This window comes from Myotis nattereri, assembly GCF_964212035.1.
Source record: "Myotis nattereri genome assembly, chromosome: X".
NCBI lineage: Eukaryota > Metazoa > Chordata > Mammalia > Chiroptera > Vespertilionidae > Myotis > Myotis nattereri.
The window spans coordinates 20,556,608-20,570,573 of record NC_138078.1 but is presented as its reverse complement, the minus strand read 5'-3'; the positions used below and the strand labels follow the sequence as shown (position 1 = coordinate 20,570,573).

The following is a 13,966-nucleotide window of genomic DNA, read 5'->3' as shown; positions in this document are numbered from 1 at the left end:
AGCAATAAATTTAAAAATAAATAAATAAAATAAAAAAAAATAAATCAATAATTTAAAAATTGTTTAAAAAAAGAAATATAAGGAGAGTTACATATTAAATTTTAACATATATATATATATATATGTACATATATATATATATATGATTTCAGAGAGGAAAGACAGAAACATCAATGATGACAGAGACATTTGCCCAGTTATCTAACAATTAATTATTCTATCAAAGAGGATTTATTAGATAGTTCCTCTGTTCTCACAACTGAATTTGTTGGAGTGAGCATAAGAGCCTTGGAAGCAGTCAAGTGCAAATCAAAGAATGAAGCTTCATTTGAAATGATGATAATGATTTGTATTTAAAATTATAAATTCAGGTCCACACTGTACTTGGAGTTTCCTCCTTGGTAAAATGTAGATAATAATGTCTATAAATCACAATGCCTGCCATGTAGTTAGCCATCAAAGAAAAAGTAGCTGTTTCTCTAACAATGAAATAGATATGAGTTTGGTTAGTGGTCTGCAAGCCTAGAAGCAATACAGTTCTAATACCTGAGCCAGGCAAGGATGACTGGTGACAGGAAGGCTGTACCATTTCTAAGAGATAAGCAGTCTATGGGATTTCACTGGTAGGGTGATCATAAGTACGCTTGAAATCCACCACTGACAAAAGTAGCAAAAATTAAAGGCTAGCTCTTGCTGACGAACTATGTCAGACATTAGTGTAACACCAAAAAGTAAACCAGAAAATTCACACAAATCAAAAGGCATATAGGTTTGGGTTTGGCTCAGTGGATAAAGCGTCGGTCTGCAGACAGAAGGGTCTGTGTTCAATTTTGCTCAAGGGCACATGCCTGGGTTGCTGGCTTGATCCCCAGTAGGGGGCATGCAGGAGGCAGCCAGTCAATGGTTCTCTCTCATCATTGATATTTCTTTTTTTTTTTAATATATTTTATTGATTTTTTACAGAGAGGAAGGGAGAGGGATAGAGAGTTAGAAACATCGATGAGAGAGAAACATCGATCAGCTGCCTCCTGCACATCTCCCACTGGGGACGTGCCCGCAACCCAGGTACATGCCCTTGACCGGAATCGAACCCGGGGCCCTTCAGTCCGCAGGCCGACGCTCTATCCACTGAGCCAAACCGGTTTCGGCAGATATTTCTATCTCTCTTTCCCTCTCCCTTCCTCTCTGAAATTAATAAAAATATATTTTAAAAAAGTACTGCTGACCAAGTGCTCTTTTTAATATGTACGCTCTCACACAGCACCAAAAATAGAAGCGTTGTTTTAGATTTTAAAAATGTTACTAATCATTTTGAGCAGAGCTAATTTATAACCTATATTGTGGGTTATAGTACTTTACGTTGTTAAGAGTATAATATCGTGTCTTTTTTTCTTTTTGTATGTTTTTTTCAATTACAGTGTATATTCAATATTATGTTGTATTAGTTTCAGAGAGTTCCCCCTGATATTTCCAGTACCCACCTGGCACCATACATAGTTATTATGTTATTGACTCTATTTCTTATGCTGTACTTTACATCCCCATAACTATTTTTCTAACTGCCAACCTGTACCTCTTAATCCCTTTACCTTTTTCAACCGATCCCCCAAACCACCTCCTTGGTGTTTTATTTTTTTTAAAAAAGAATGTAGGTTGACATTACAGGTGTCCCTCTTTATATCCCCCTTTGCCCACCTCCACCCGTACATACCTCCCCCTCCCTTGGACTTCACCACACTGTTGTCTGTATCCATGGCTATGCTATCTTGACCCAGGCCCATTTGAGGCCCTGGCTGGAGGCCATTGAGTTCCCCTTCTTGAGTAGCCAATTAATGCATCTCAACTAATTCCTTATTTGGGCTCTCATACTCAGGTGTCACTATGCACCAGCTCTAACTGCCCTGGAAGCTAGGCGCCAGGTACTAAGGACATCTTGCATGCCTGTGAGGCTGTGACATTATTCAAATTTAGCCAATCAACAGGGAGCCCTCAAAACTTAACTAACACCACCCCACTCATCATCCATAAGCTGTTCCCTACAGTTTCAGCTTGCTGTTACCCTGTCCAAGGGTACAACCCCCGGGTGCCAGGCATCTCTCAGATGGATCTGTATGTAATAAAGAGTTCGGCCTTTCATCTATCCTAGTGTCAGAGTACTGTGTCCTGCCATCAAACTAATCTTTACATCTTATAAAATGGAGGCCCTAGTCCATTTTATATTTTGTCCTAAGACACTTTTAGTCTGGCAAATTATGTCTTTTTTTGTCTTGCAATCTTCAGTGGGGCTTCACAGTGGTCGGCAAACTCATTAGTCAACAAAGCCAAATATTAACAGTACAATGATTGAAATTTCTTTTGAGAGCCAATTTTTTTACACTTAAACTATATAGGTAGGTACATTGTTATTAACTTAATTAGGGTACTCCTAAGGCTTAGGAAGAGCCACACTCAAGGGGCCAAAGAGCCACGTGTGGCTCGAGAACCGCAGTTTGCCAACCACTGGGGAAATGCTGTGCAGCATGTGTTGAAGTTATGTTCCTCTATGACAGCAGTTCTCAACCTGTGGGTCATGACCCCTTTGGGGGTCGAACAACCCTTTCACAGGGGTCGCCTAAGACCATCGGAAGACACATACATAATTACATATTGTTTTTGTGATTAATCAGTATGCTTTAATTATATTCAATTTGTAACAATGAAATTGTGGGTCACCACAACATGATTAACTGTATTAAAGGGTCATGGCATTAGGAAGGTTGAGAACCACTGCTCTATGACTTTTGCTTTATATGTTTCCAGTAAATACCAGCCTGGCACCATTAGTATGTTCTTTTTGTTTTGTTTTGTTTGTTTTTTTTACATAAGGGCTTTCAGGCCACACAGGTGGTATACATTCAAACCCACAAACCCCAAGTCTATAGATTAATAGGACACATTTTTGTTTGTTTCAATAAATGGAGAGTTCATACCTGGGCATGCAAACTGGTTTGTCTTCTTCCTGTGCTAGAGATCACATTTTTTTTTCCCTTTTCACTTTCATGTTAGCGCTTTTAGAATACCAGGTTTATATGGGAACTTCATTTCCAAGTCCCCGCCCTTGGACATCCTAGTCTCATTTCCCCATATAATGAATGAAAGCCAAGCCTTTGGTGGTTCATAATGACAATCCCTACATTCCTCTGTGCCACTCACATGCTGCCCGCTCATGATGGTCTCAGAGTCAAGTTCTTCAACTGCTCCAGTTTTTAGTTCCTTTTTTCCTTTTGGCTCCTGAGATGTGTTTGAAAACTTTCTTGAAAGCTAGATAATCTTCTACTCTATTATATTATATTTAGCATTTTTTAGGTGTTAAAGGCAGGAAAGTGGAATATCTAATCAACCACATTTTCAGAAATGGATATCCATTGTTTTTGTTTGTTTGTTTTGTGTTGTTTTCAATTTAAGAGATCAACAATAGTGGGCAATGAAAAAATAGACTATTTTTCAAGTGCAATTTATAAAATATAGAATATCAGGTACTTAGCAGGCACTTGAGAATTTCTGAAGGGTAAATAAATTGAGGTTATTTGGAATAGATGAGTCATCTTGACTTTATCATACTAAGCAAAGTAAGAAGAAGTAAAAAACCATACATTTATCTGTGGGATATAACAGTGAAAGCAACAAGTGAACAAATAAGAAAAACAAAGAAAAAATCATAACACAAACAACAGTATGGTAGCTACCAGAGGAAAGAGAGTAGGGGGTTAATAAAGGGTACAGGGGGTCAAATATATGGTCACAGAAGATTTGTCTTTGGGTGATGGGCACACAATGCAATATACAGATGAGATATCATAGAATTGTACACTTGAAGCCTATATAATTTTACTACCAATGTCACCCCAATAAATATAATTAAAAAGGATTAGAACATATTTGGGCACATAGTAAATTATGTAAATTATGAGTATTATAAGTAAATTATAAGTATTAACTATTCTGATTACTAATACTTATTATTGCTATATTGATGGAAATCATCTAAATGAATAATATATTGTTTCCCCAGGATCAGAAATGGTACATCTCAAATTGCTATTGATATATTCTAGAATGTATATACATTTTCTGCTTAAGAGTAAACACATCACACTTTTTATTAAAAGTTATCATTCCTTGACATTAAATGTTTGCTTGATTTATTGATTTGGACAAATCGTTAAATATATTGAGAGATCAAACAATAAATTAAGGTACTTAGTGTCAGGAGAGTTATCATTAGAAATTACTCCTAAGACAGGTCTTTTGCTCTAGGGACTGAACTCCAAATCTAGATTAAATGGCCAAGTTGATTAAACTCAGTTTCACTTTATTGATCAGTTTTAATATCTTTTCATTCAAAAATCTAAATAATATTTGAGTAGCAGAATATGGTAGATGTTTACTTATAAAAAGAGCTAAGAGTACAGTATGTTCTTTTTCATCAAAAAATAATATATGTGAAGATCGTTGTGGGCATTAATTCTAGCACATTACTAAATACACACAGTAAAGTCTGGAAAAATATGAGCCTATTATTATTTTCATTGATTCTTTTTAAGTAACAATCAATGAAGCACACTTGATTCTCTGATATAAGTTAACAAAAATAGTTTTTAAATGGGGAGATAAAAGGTACCAATTTTTAAAGAAATATAAAAAAATTAAAAGTAATCACTCCATCCCTAGGCTAGACCACAAATACACCATTTAATTACATCAGTGGCAAAAGAATTAAAGGTCTCATGTGTTAAATGTGTTTCAGTTGAACTTAAAAGATAAATCTTTCATAGTGATCAGTTGAGCTAATATGAAAAGTACAATGCCTGCTATTAATTATCCCATGGAGTAAATCATAAATTTAAGTTCAGGAAATTAAATTTTATGCCTCAATTTGTCACCACGATGCTTTGTGGCCTTGATAAAGCCACTTAACCTTTCTTTGCCTCAGCTTTTTCATACATAAAAAGACAAAGAAGATGTACCTTTTGAGAGCATTGTTTGATTGCAAAGTACTTTGACTATATTGCTACATTAACTCTGTTAAAAATGTTAGACCAAATATAAAAGTACTACTAAAACCATCACATCCTTGTAGCAATCATCACACTCATTTTACTTTTTTTCAAGTCAGTTTTCCTTTCCTCACTGTATTGCTGACTCTTACATTTTATTGGGAATCTTATTTTTCCTGCTATAACATTTTCACAATCAATTACTTCTCTCTAGTCCTAGAAATTAAATGTTTTTTAAACTGGTCTGACTCATATCAAAATTTTATGATGAAAATATGGTTGTTACTTTGTTTTGAATATTTCTTTTGAAAATTATAAAAAATGTTTTGGCTAGGAGGAAAATAACTATTAAACAGGTAAAAATAAATGTCATATAATTTAATCAACATTTCTGGGGAAAAATCTATAAATTGTATATTGCTTTTCTTATACCTAACAAATCCAAAAAGATGTACCATAACTAATGTTTGTAGCTTTTGTCTAAATATTTCATATTGTAAGAAAAGTCAAGCTGTTTTATTTATTTTGAAATTACTAGGTCTCTTTTGGACCACTACTGGACATGACTTTTTCCCTTTACTCACATTCCCACAAATAATTTGGCAGAGGTTTAGGGTCTGATATATGGTGTTTAGAAGGAATCTATAAGATTAAGTCTATAGAAAGGAAATTAATTAGAAGGTGGCCGATAGGGCAGGGTGGGACTGGGCGAGACAGGCTGGGCACACCCTGGAGCCAACCTCCTGCAGTCCCTCTCTGGCTGGCCACACCTGGGGCAGCGCCAGGGCTCAAAGGGCATCTGACGAGTGAACAGGGTCCCTCTGGCAGGTGGGGGTCCCTTGGCCTGGCCTGTGGAGATCGGTCTGAAACTGGCGGTCCGACATCCCCTGAGGGGTCCGGAGTAATAGAGGGCATTCTGCAAAGTCACTAGGCAGCTCCTGATTTGAGTGTCTGCCCTCTGGTGGTCAGTGCACATCATCCCTACTGGCTGGGTGCACGGGTAGGTTCCCTCAGCCTGGCCAGCTGTGATAGGGTCCAATCGGCCCGGAGGTTGGCTGGGGGGAGGGGCAGCGGGAAGTTGGCCAATTGGGGTCATCAGGGCGGGGGGGGGGGCGTGGGATGTTGGCTGTGGGAATGCACTGACGACCAGGGGGAAGCCTGTGCTGAGTGTCTGCCCCCTGGTGGTCAGTGCACGACATAGCGACTGGTCAACCAGTCGTTCGATCATTGGTCATTCTACTGTTCAGTAGCTTAGATCTATCTATCTATCTATCTATCTATCTATCTATCTATCTATCTATCTATCTATGAAAACTTTAAATTAAAAACCTAAACCTCTGATCTATGAAAGTCACTATTAAGAACATTAAAAGAAAAGCTACAGACTGCAATAAAATATATACAAAACATATATGTATCTGATAAAGGACTTGTATCAGAAATATACACAGAATTCTTATAACTGAACAATAAGAAAAAAACACATCCCAATTAAAAAGTAGGTAACATATCTGAACATACTAGTACACTACACCAAAGAAGATATACATGAGGCAAATAAGGACATACAATATTCTCAAAATAATTTGTTATTAGGGAATTGGCATTTAAAACAACAATGAGATACTGCTATAGACCCAATGGAATGGTAAAATCCAAATAAGAGTTCAAATTGATGAAAGGATGCAGAACAAGTGTAAGTCTTCATTCATCACAGATGAAAATTCAGTATAGTGCAGCTACTGCAGAAGACAATTTGGCAGCTTCTTACCAAACTAAATATAATCTTACCATACACTCTAGGAATTACATTTGTAGGAATTTACTCAACTGATTTGAAAACTTATGCAAACACAAAACCTGCTTGAGAATGTATATAGTAACTTTTTTTCATAATCTACCCAAGCTGGAAGCACCCAAGACACACCATTCAATAGATTAATAGAGAAACCATGGTACAGCCATACAATGAAATAGTATTTGGTGATAAATGAAATGAGATATCATAGATGAACTTTGAAGACAGCTAAATGGAATAAGTCAGACACAAGGGGACAAATATTTTGTAATTTCACTCATATGAGGTATCTAGAAAACTCAAATTCATAGTTACAGACATATAGATTGGTTGTTTCCAAGGTTGGTGGGATGAAGTAATTTGGAGTTACTGTTTAATGGGTACAGTTTAGGTATGAAAAGATTTAAAAGTTCTAGAAATAGATGGTGGTGATAGTGGCACAAAAATGTAAATGTACTTAATGCCACTGAAATGTACACATATTCTACCACAAAAACAAAATAGGATTCTTTGAGCCCAAGGTTTAGGAATCTCAATGGCTCCCCTCGGGACTCAGAAACTAGGTTTATAGTCTACTCCAACCACTACCCTTTGTTTTTCTTGTGTTTCCATAGAAATGCTTCTTATTGAATACGTGATTGCTCACACCATGCAGGGTTAAAGTTGAGAGCTCACTTGTAACATCACTTCTTGAATTAACCTATTCTCAGGATTAATACTGGTTCATTGAGATGTGAAGCAATCAAGCAATTGATCTTCTGAACTGTGAAACTTCTTGGAGAAGTTTCAAAGGTAGGTATATGTTAGTAGAGTATGCCACCTCAAAATATGAATTTTTGTTATAAGGATTATTTAGAGCTGATTATTTTGAGAAACTGCAGATATAGGAGAAACTGTGAAAACAAAGGCATTACTGTTTTAGAGGGAAATTTACATTTATAAGGAAATCTCTATTTGTAAAAGTGTCTCCCTCTGTGTACCAGGAAGAGGAGGTGACTAAAATCTCAAAAAGCTCCCATAATTACACCCCAATATTTCTTTTGTCTTAAGTGGACTATGGTATTTAAGGTAGTAGCTTGAGCCATCTCAAAGAGGTACTTAGTTATCCTGGGTCTGTTCAATGTGTGTGTGTGTGTGTGTGTGTGTGTGTGTGTGTGTGTGTATCCTATCTAATAATAGACAAAGATTGAAATTAACCATACCTCCGATATGCCTCCCATTGGCTAATCAGCGAGATATGCAAATTAACTGCCAATAAAGATGGCAGCTAATTTGCGTACTGCAGGCAGATCCCTCTTCGCCACCCAAGGCGATATCCTGGTCTGCTGTGTCTTGGGTGGGGTGGGAGGGGCAGGCGGCAGCAGGATCTGAGCTGCTGTCCGCCCCAGGGTGGGATCCATCTGGGCCTGCTGTGTCTTGGGCAGGGTGGGCAGGGCGAGCAGGGCAAGTGGCAGCGTGATCCGTGTGAGGGCACAGGTTGGGCTGAGGGACCACCCTTCCCTGCCAGTGCACAATTTTTTCTGCACGGGCCTTCTAATATATATATATATATATATATAGTATACATGTCAATAAACTTTTGTTTGTTTTTCTCTTATTAATCTGTCATATTATAGGGGGTCTCAGTCAAGAACTCAGAGGGTAGAACCCTTAGTATATACAATTTTTTAAAGGCATCGTTTAGGAGGATGGAAGATCCCAGGGTGGAATGCAGAATGTGATAGAACAATCTAAATATATTACAAATATATGAGACAAACTCACTGAAGGGGATGGAAGGAAAAGGTGCTAATGTAAGTAACATTGGAAATGAGTGGAGTTTGTAAGACAAAAGGCAAAATAAACTATATATAAGCACTATTCAGTAGTTAATAAAGTTGTTTATCACAGGAGTACAGGTTAACAATCCTGATTTCATTATACATCTTCATTGAAATTGAATAATTAAGTAAATGATTAACAGATGATCGGGACAAGGTTTTTCACTATTGGACAGGAAGAGGCTAGAATATTCCCAATGGTAATGGATTAGATTTGGAGAAATAAGACTGAACTCATGTTTAGTTTAATATAGAAACCCATGGTTACATATATACATATTTATAAATATATGTATATACTTGGATTAGTACACATATTTCCTTGCTCTGTTAACTGAGAAGTTTTAGAAGCAACTATACCCCAGCAGCAATGAGTACTCCCAATATCCAGGTCTTAGATTCTAGTACTATTGTCCAACTAAACAACAACAAAAATGAGGGCTCTTTGCAAAACAAAAACTAATTCTAGGACAGGAGCAGGAAATACAAAAGATAATCCTGAAGCATACTGTATGGTACCAAAATAAGGATGCACGCACACGCACACACACACAGACACACACACACACACACAGATGGGGGTATGTCAGAGGGACAAAGGAGTTAATTGAAAGAGCCCCTAAGGGCCAAAGCTAGAACAAATTGAGCAATAAAATAAATAAGGTGATATTGGATTACACACCAATGTATAAAGTATCTATGAGTCCATACTGATATAAATAAGTGATTGAATAAGTACATAAAGATGGGAAAATAGATATATGTCCCATGCAGAAAGATTCCAAATAACGTACGCAGATACTTATGCAGATAGTGTACCCATAAGCTTTTAATAAGAATCTCCCATAAAAGCTCAAAATATTGCCTATACATTTAGCCACTTTATCCAGAAATATCCTTTCCCCTTTAAATATAGGATTCTTACTTTTTCATTTTAAAGAAACATTCTAACACACTTCAAAATATTTGTTTATTATCAGCTGTGGTAGATCCACTAAAACTAAATTATATCATGATTTGCATATTATTTATATTAAAAACAATATGATCATGATGTTCAGAAAACCAAGATACAAAACAGTGATCAATTATCATCAAGATAAATGCCCACCTTTGATGCTTTACTGAGAGATACAATTTGTGTTCTAAGAATTGTTCTTTAATTTGGGCACAGGCAAAATAAATGTGTTTGTCATAGTGTCACACCATTAATAGCAATCTTACACATAAATATATCTTGTCAATAGACTTGTTAGTACATAAAATGCATTTGAATGGTACTATTTTAATTCCAGGGCATGCAGTTCTCCCACTCGCCCAAAATTTCATATGTAGTCAAATTTTGGTTTATTACTTATTTGGCCAAATCATTGTCAAAGGTAAAACTATTTAACTTAGAGGTATTCACAATAATCAGTTGAATGAAAACTTTCATTAAAACTGTCACTAACTTCCTCTTGGATATCAAGAAATAATTATTCCTCCTTTTCATATAAAAAGGATATATTTTGGGAGAAATTAAGTTAGAAAAATATAGTAGCTCTGGATAGCAGCTAGGACAGCGGTTCTCAACCTGTGGGTCGAGACCCCTTTGGGGGTTGAAGGACCCTTTCACAGAGGTCGCCTAAGGCCATCAGAAAACACATATATAATTACATATTGTTTTTGTGATTAATCACTATGCTTTTATTATGTTCAATTTGTAACAATGAAATTGGGGGTCACCACACCATGAGGAACTGTATTAAAGGGTCGTGGCATTAGGAAGGTTGAGAACCACTGATCTAGGAGAAAACAATTATATTATTGGTTATATAAAATAGCCTCATTTAAGTTGTCTTAACATTTGGGACCCAATTTACAGTCTCCAGGAGATTATGTTTTAATCTCCTTTTACTCAATAGTGGTTTAGTATCCTAGTATTTCTAGAAAAGGGAAATATGTGCTTACAAGGATTAGATATACTCTCCAAAGAATAAAGATTAAAAGTGCATTCTATTTATTTTCAGAACATATGATTTTGCATTATATTTTTAAATTGCTTTTTCTCAATACCTGTTCCTTAGAAAAGTTACATCAGTATAGTTGAGAAAAAAATAATAAAAAGTCAATATCTTTGATAAAGAATACCCAAGTATAGTCAGTTATATTTTTTTCACTATTTCATTAAACAGATAGGGAGGCAAAGTGATTAGCTCTTAATTTTAATTTTATATACGGAGACATATTACACACAGCAGAAGTGAAATCCAAACTATAGTAAATTACACACATGTATGCATACCATAGGTACATAATGAAAGACTGAATGTGTGTTTATTATTCAAGTGTAACATATTGCCAGTATCGTTTACTGGGTCTAATATTTATCCTAGGCATTACCAAAGAGTACTTTATATATTTAACTAAAATTTATTTCAATTAGGATAATTACTATTCACCAAGTAAATTTCATGAAACCAATTTTAGTTTAAAACTCAAAATATATCATAATTCAAGATTTAAAAGATGATTATTATAAGGTGAAGAAGACTACAACAAAGTACTTTTCATATGCAGGGAAATTATCTTATGTGAGTCAACACGCAAATAAAATTCTCTTTGAAGTATTTGATATACTTTCTATACTTTTAAAATGTTTCATAAATACGATTGTGCAACAGAAAATCACCAAGAAGAATTTTTCTCAATAAGAGGAGAATAATGTCTTTAACTTCCTAATATTGTTTTCTTTCCCTTTTTCCCTTGGAAGCACTTTTAGAGAAGTACACTATAAAGTAAAAAATATGAACACAATATTTCACATGATTTAAAATGACAAAAATGATGCACATTTGGATATTATTCTGTATTTTCCCAACTGATCCCATACATATTACCATACCTCATTTGATCCTTGCAAAAACCCTTTGAGGTAAATAAGGCAAATTTTGTCATCACTATTTTATATACAAGGAAACTGATATTCTGAAGATTGTAGTGATTCAAACAAGGTCATGAGACTAGTGAGTTATAGATTTATTGATTTTAGACAGTGCTGTGATTCTTGTTCTCATGACCTTCTACCTTGTTCTCATGACTTCACGCATTATATCTCACATAATTATTCAGCTATTGTACCTGAACTTATGTTATTTTCAAGTTTATGATAAAAAATATGTTATATTTATAGAGTGATAAATAATTTTTTTCTAGTTTGGAGCAAGACAGGAAGACAAAGATGGATTTCATGAATTCCATTTCGACACTCAAAAAATTTTTCTGAAAATGATACCACTACAAAATATAAACATAATTTTCTGATATTGCAAACATATTATTTTAAGTGCTTTCAAAAGCTAACATTTCTATAATTCTGAAAACATATTTTCTTTAACCTCTCAAGTGAACTGAAATGCAAGATAATTTAAAAGCAAGGAGGAGTAAATTTCACCTATAAGAATCCATTTAGCATTTGGTTAAGTTCTTCTTTCATTGCATAGATTTAGAAAAGTCAATATGCGGCACAAAAACAAAAATTCAAATGGTAGTTTCATTACTTGAAAATGAAATATTGAAGACTGTGCTTACCTGTAACAGTTAATTCAGTGGTTCTTCTCACGACAAAGCCTCCATATTTTAATTCGCATGTGTAGTTTCCAATGTCATCTTCTCTGACTTCTCTTATGAGCAGAGTATCTCTTTTGAATACAATACTTGGCCTCCATGCTTTTGTCCTACATTCCTGCATAGAGAAATACAATTTTTGTAGTGCATATAATATTTGTATATTTTTATAAATACCATATACAGGCAGTCCTTGGGTTACGTCGGACTCGACGTACATCGTTTCATGGATACGTCACCATCTCCCATTTATTTATTTAAAAAAATCCGTCATTTCGATGTATATACATATGTGCTTTATGTTTTTTTTCTTATTTACTAGTAGCCATGTGCATGAATCCATATGCCAGTAGGTCACTGCTGCCCTCCTGTAGCTCTCCACCCACTGCCCCACCCTCCTGTAGCTACCCTCCCCCTCTTAGCTTGTTGCCCTGACCCCTCCTGTAGCTCTCTGCTGCCTGCTTGTAGCCAGTAGGTCGTTGCTGCCCTCCTATAACTCTCTGCCTGCTGCCCTGCCCTCCGGTAGCTACCCCTCCCCCCTTATAGCTTGCTGCCCTGCCCCCTCCTATAGCTCTCTGCAGCCCACTTGTACCGCGCTGGCCCACCCTCCTGCTGATCCATGATCTGGTTGTGACGCACTTTGTCTTTACGCCTCAGGGCGTAACAGCTAATTAGCATATTCCTCTCTTATTATATAGGATTTACAACAAGTAAAGGTCAGGAATTGTTATCTTTCTTTTAATTTTTTTTTTACTGTTTCACTTCATTACTGCTGTGTATGTGCTCCATGTGAGTGACCCAGGTGCTTATGTAGGTGGGTTCCGACTTATGGCGAAAATCGCATTATGCCATGCAGTTGGAACGGATCTCCAGCGTAACCCAAGGACATACTGTATTACTTATCCTAGCTAATAACAGATTAACACGGTGATTGACCGTACCTTTGCTACACCTCCCATTTGCAAATCAGCACAATATTCAAATTAGCCGCCAACGAAAATGGCGGTTAATTTGCATACGTAGGCTCTCCAAGTGGTGGAGCAAAGCCTGACGGCCCCGGGACTGGCAGAGCAGCGAAGCCTGACATTTCCGGGGCCGGGGCCAGCTCCGGCCAGAACGCTGCCAGAGGGAAGGCCTGGGCCCCAGGTGCCGGAGGCAAACCGGTGCCAGCAGCCAGGGAAAAGGAAGGCCTATTGCACGAATCTCTTCCTGCAACAGGCCTCTAGTCCTATCTAATGAGAGAGAAACATGGTAATTAGTGTATGACCGCTACCCTTCCCATTGGCTAATCAGGACAATATGCAAATTAACTGTCGGCCAAGATGGCGGCCGGCAGCCAGGCAGCTTGAAACTAACATGAGGCTTGCTTGCTTCAGTGATGGAGGAAACCAATGTTCCCCGCCTGCATTGCCGGCCTCTGAGCCTGCAGTTTGAAACATAGTTACAAATATAGAAGCTAAACAAAACCCCAGAAACCTGCTTTCAGCCCGCCGGGATCTCAGAGCTGCAGTTATACATTGTTTCGATTATAGAACCCAAACAAAACAGATACCTGCTTTCAGCAGCAGAGGCTTCAGAGCTGGAGCCAGAGCTAAAGCTCGCCCAGAATAAAAAAAAAAAGAAAAAAAGGAGCAGTTGGGAGCTTCAGTCACCCGCCTGCCTGAAAACAGCCCTCAGCCCCTCACCCAGGCTGGCTAGGCACCCCA

At 36.9% G+C, this 13,966-nt stretch overlaps 1 protein-coding gene across 1 annotated transcript in view; it reads right to left on the bottom strand.

The window, feature by feature from the left end:
- The window catches only part of IL1RAPL1 (interleukin 1 receptor accessory protein like 1), a gene marked incomplete at its 3' end in the record, with an annotated part of 1,430,596 nt that overhangs the window by 604,600 nt on the left and 812,030 nt on the right, over window positions 1-13,966 (bottom strand). The window contains exon 5 of the mRNA XM_081115397.1: window positions 12,225-12,378. Within this exon, the coding sequence (XP_080971523.1) occupies window positions 12,225-12,378 (154 nt within the window). The remainder of the gene's footprint in view (window positions 1-12,224; window positions 12,379-13,966) is intronic.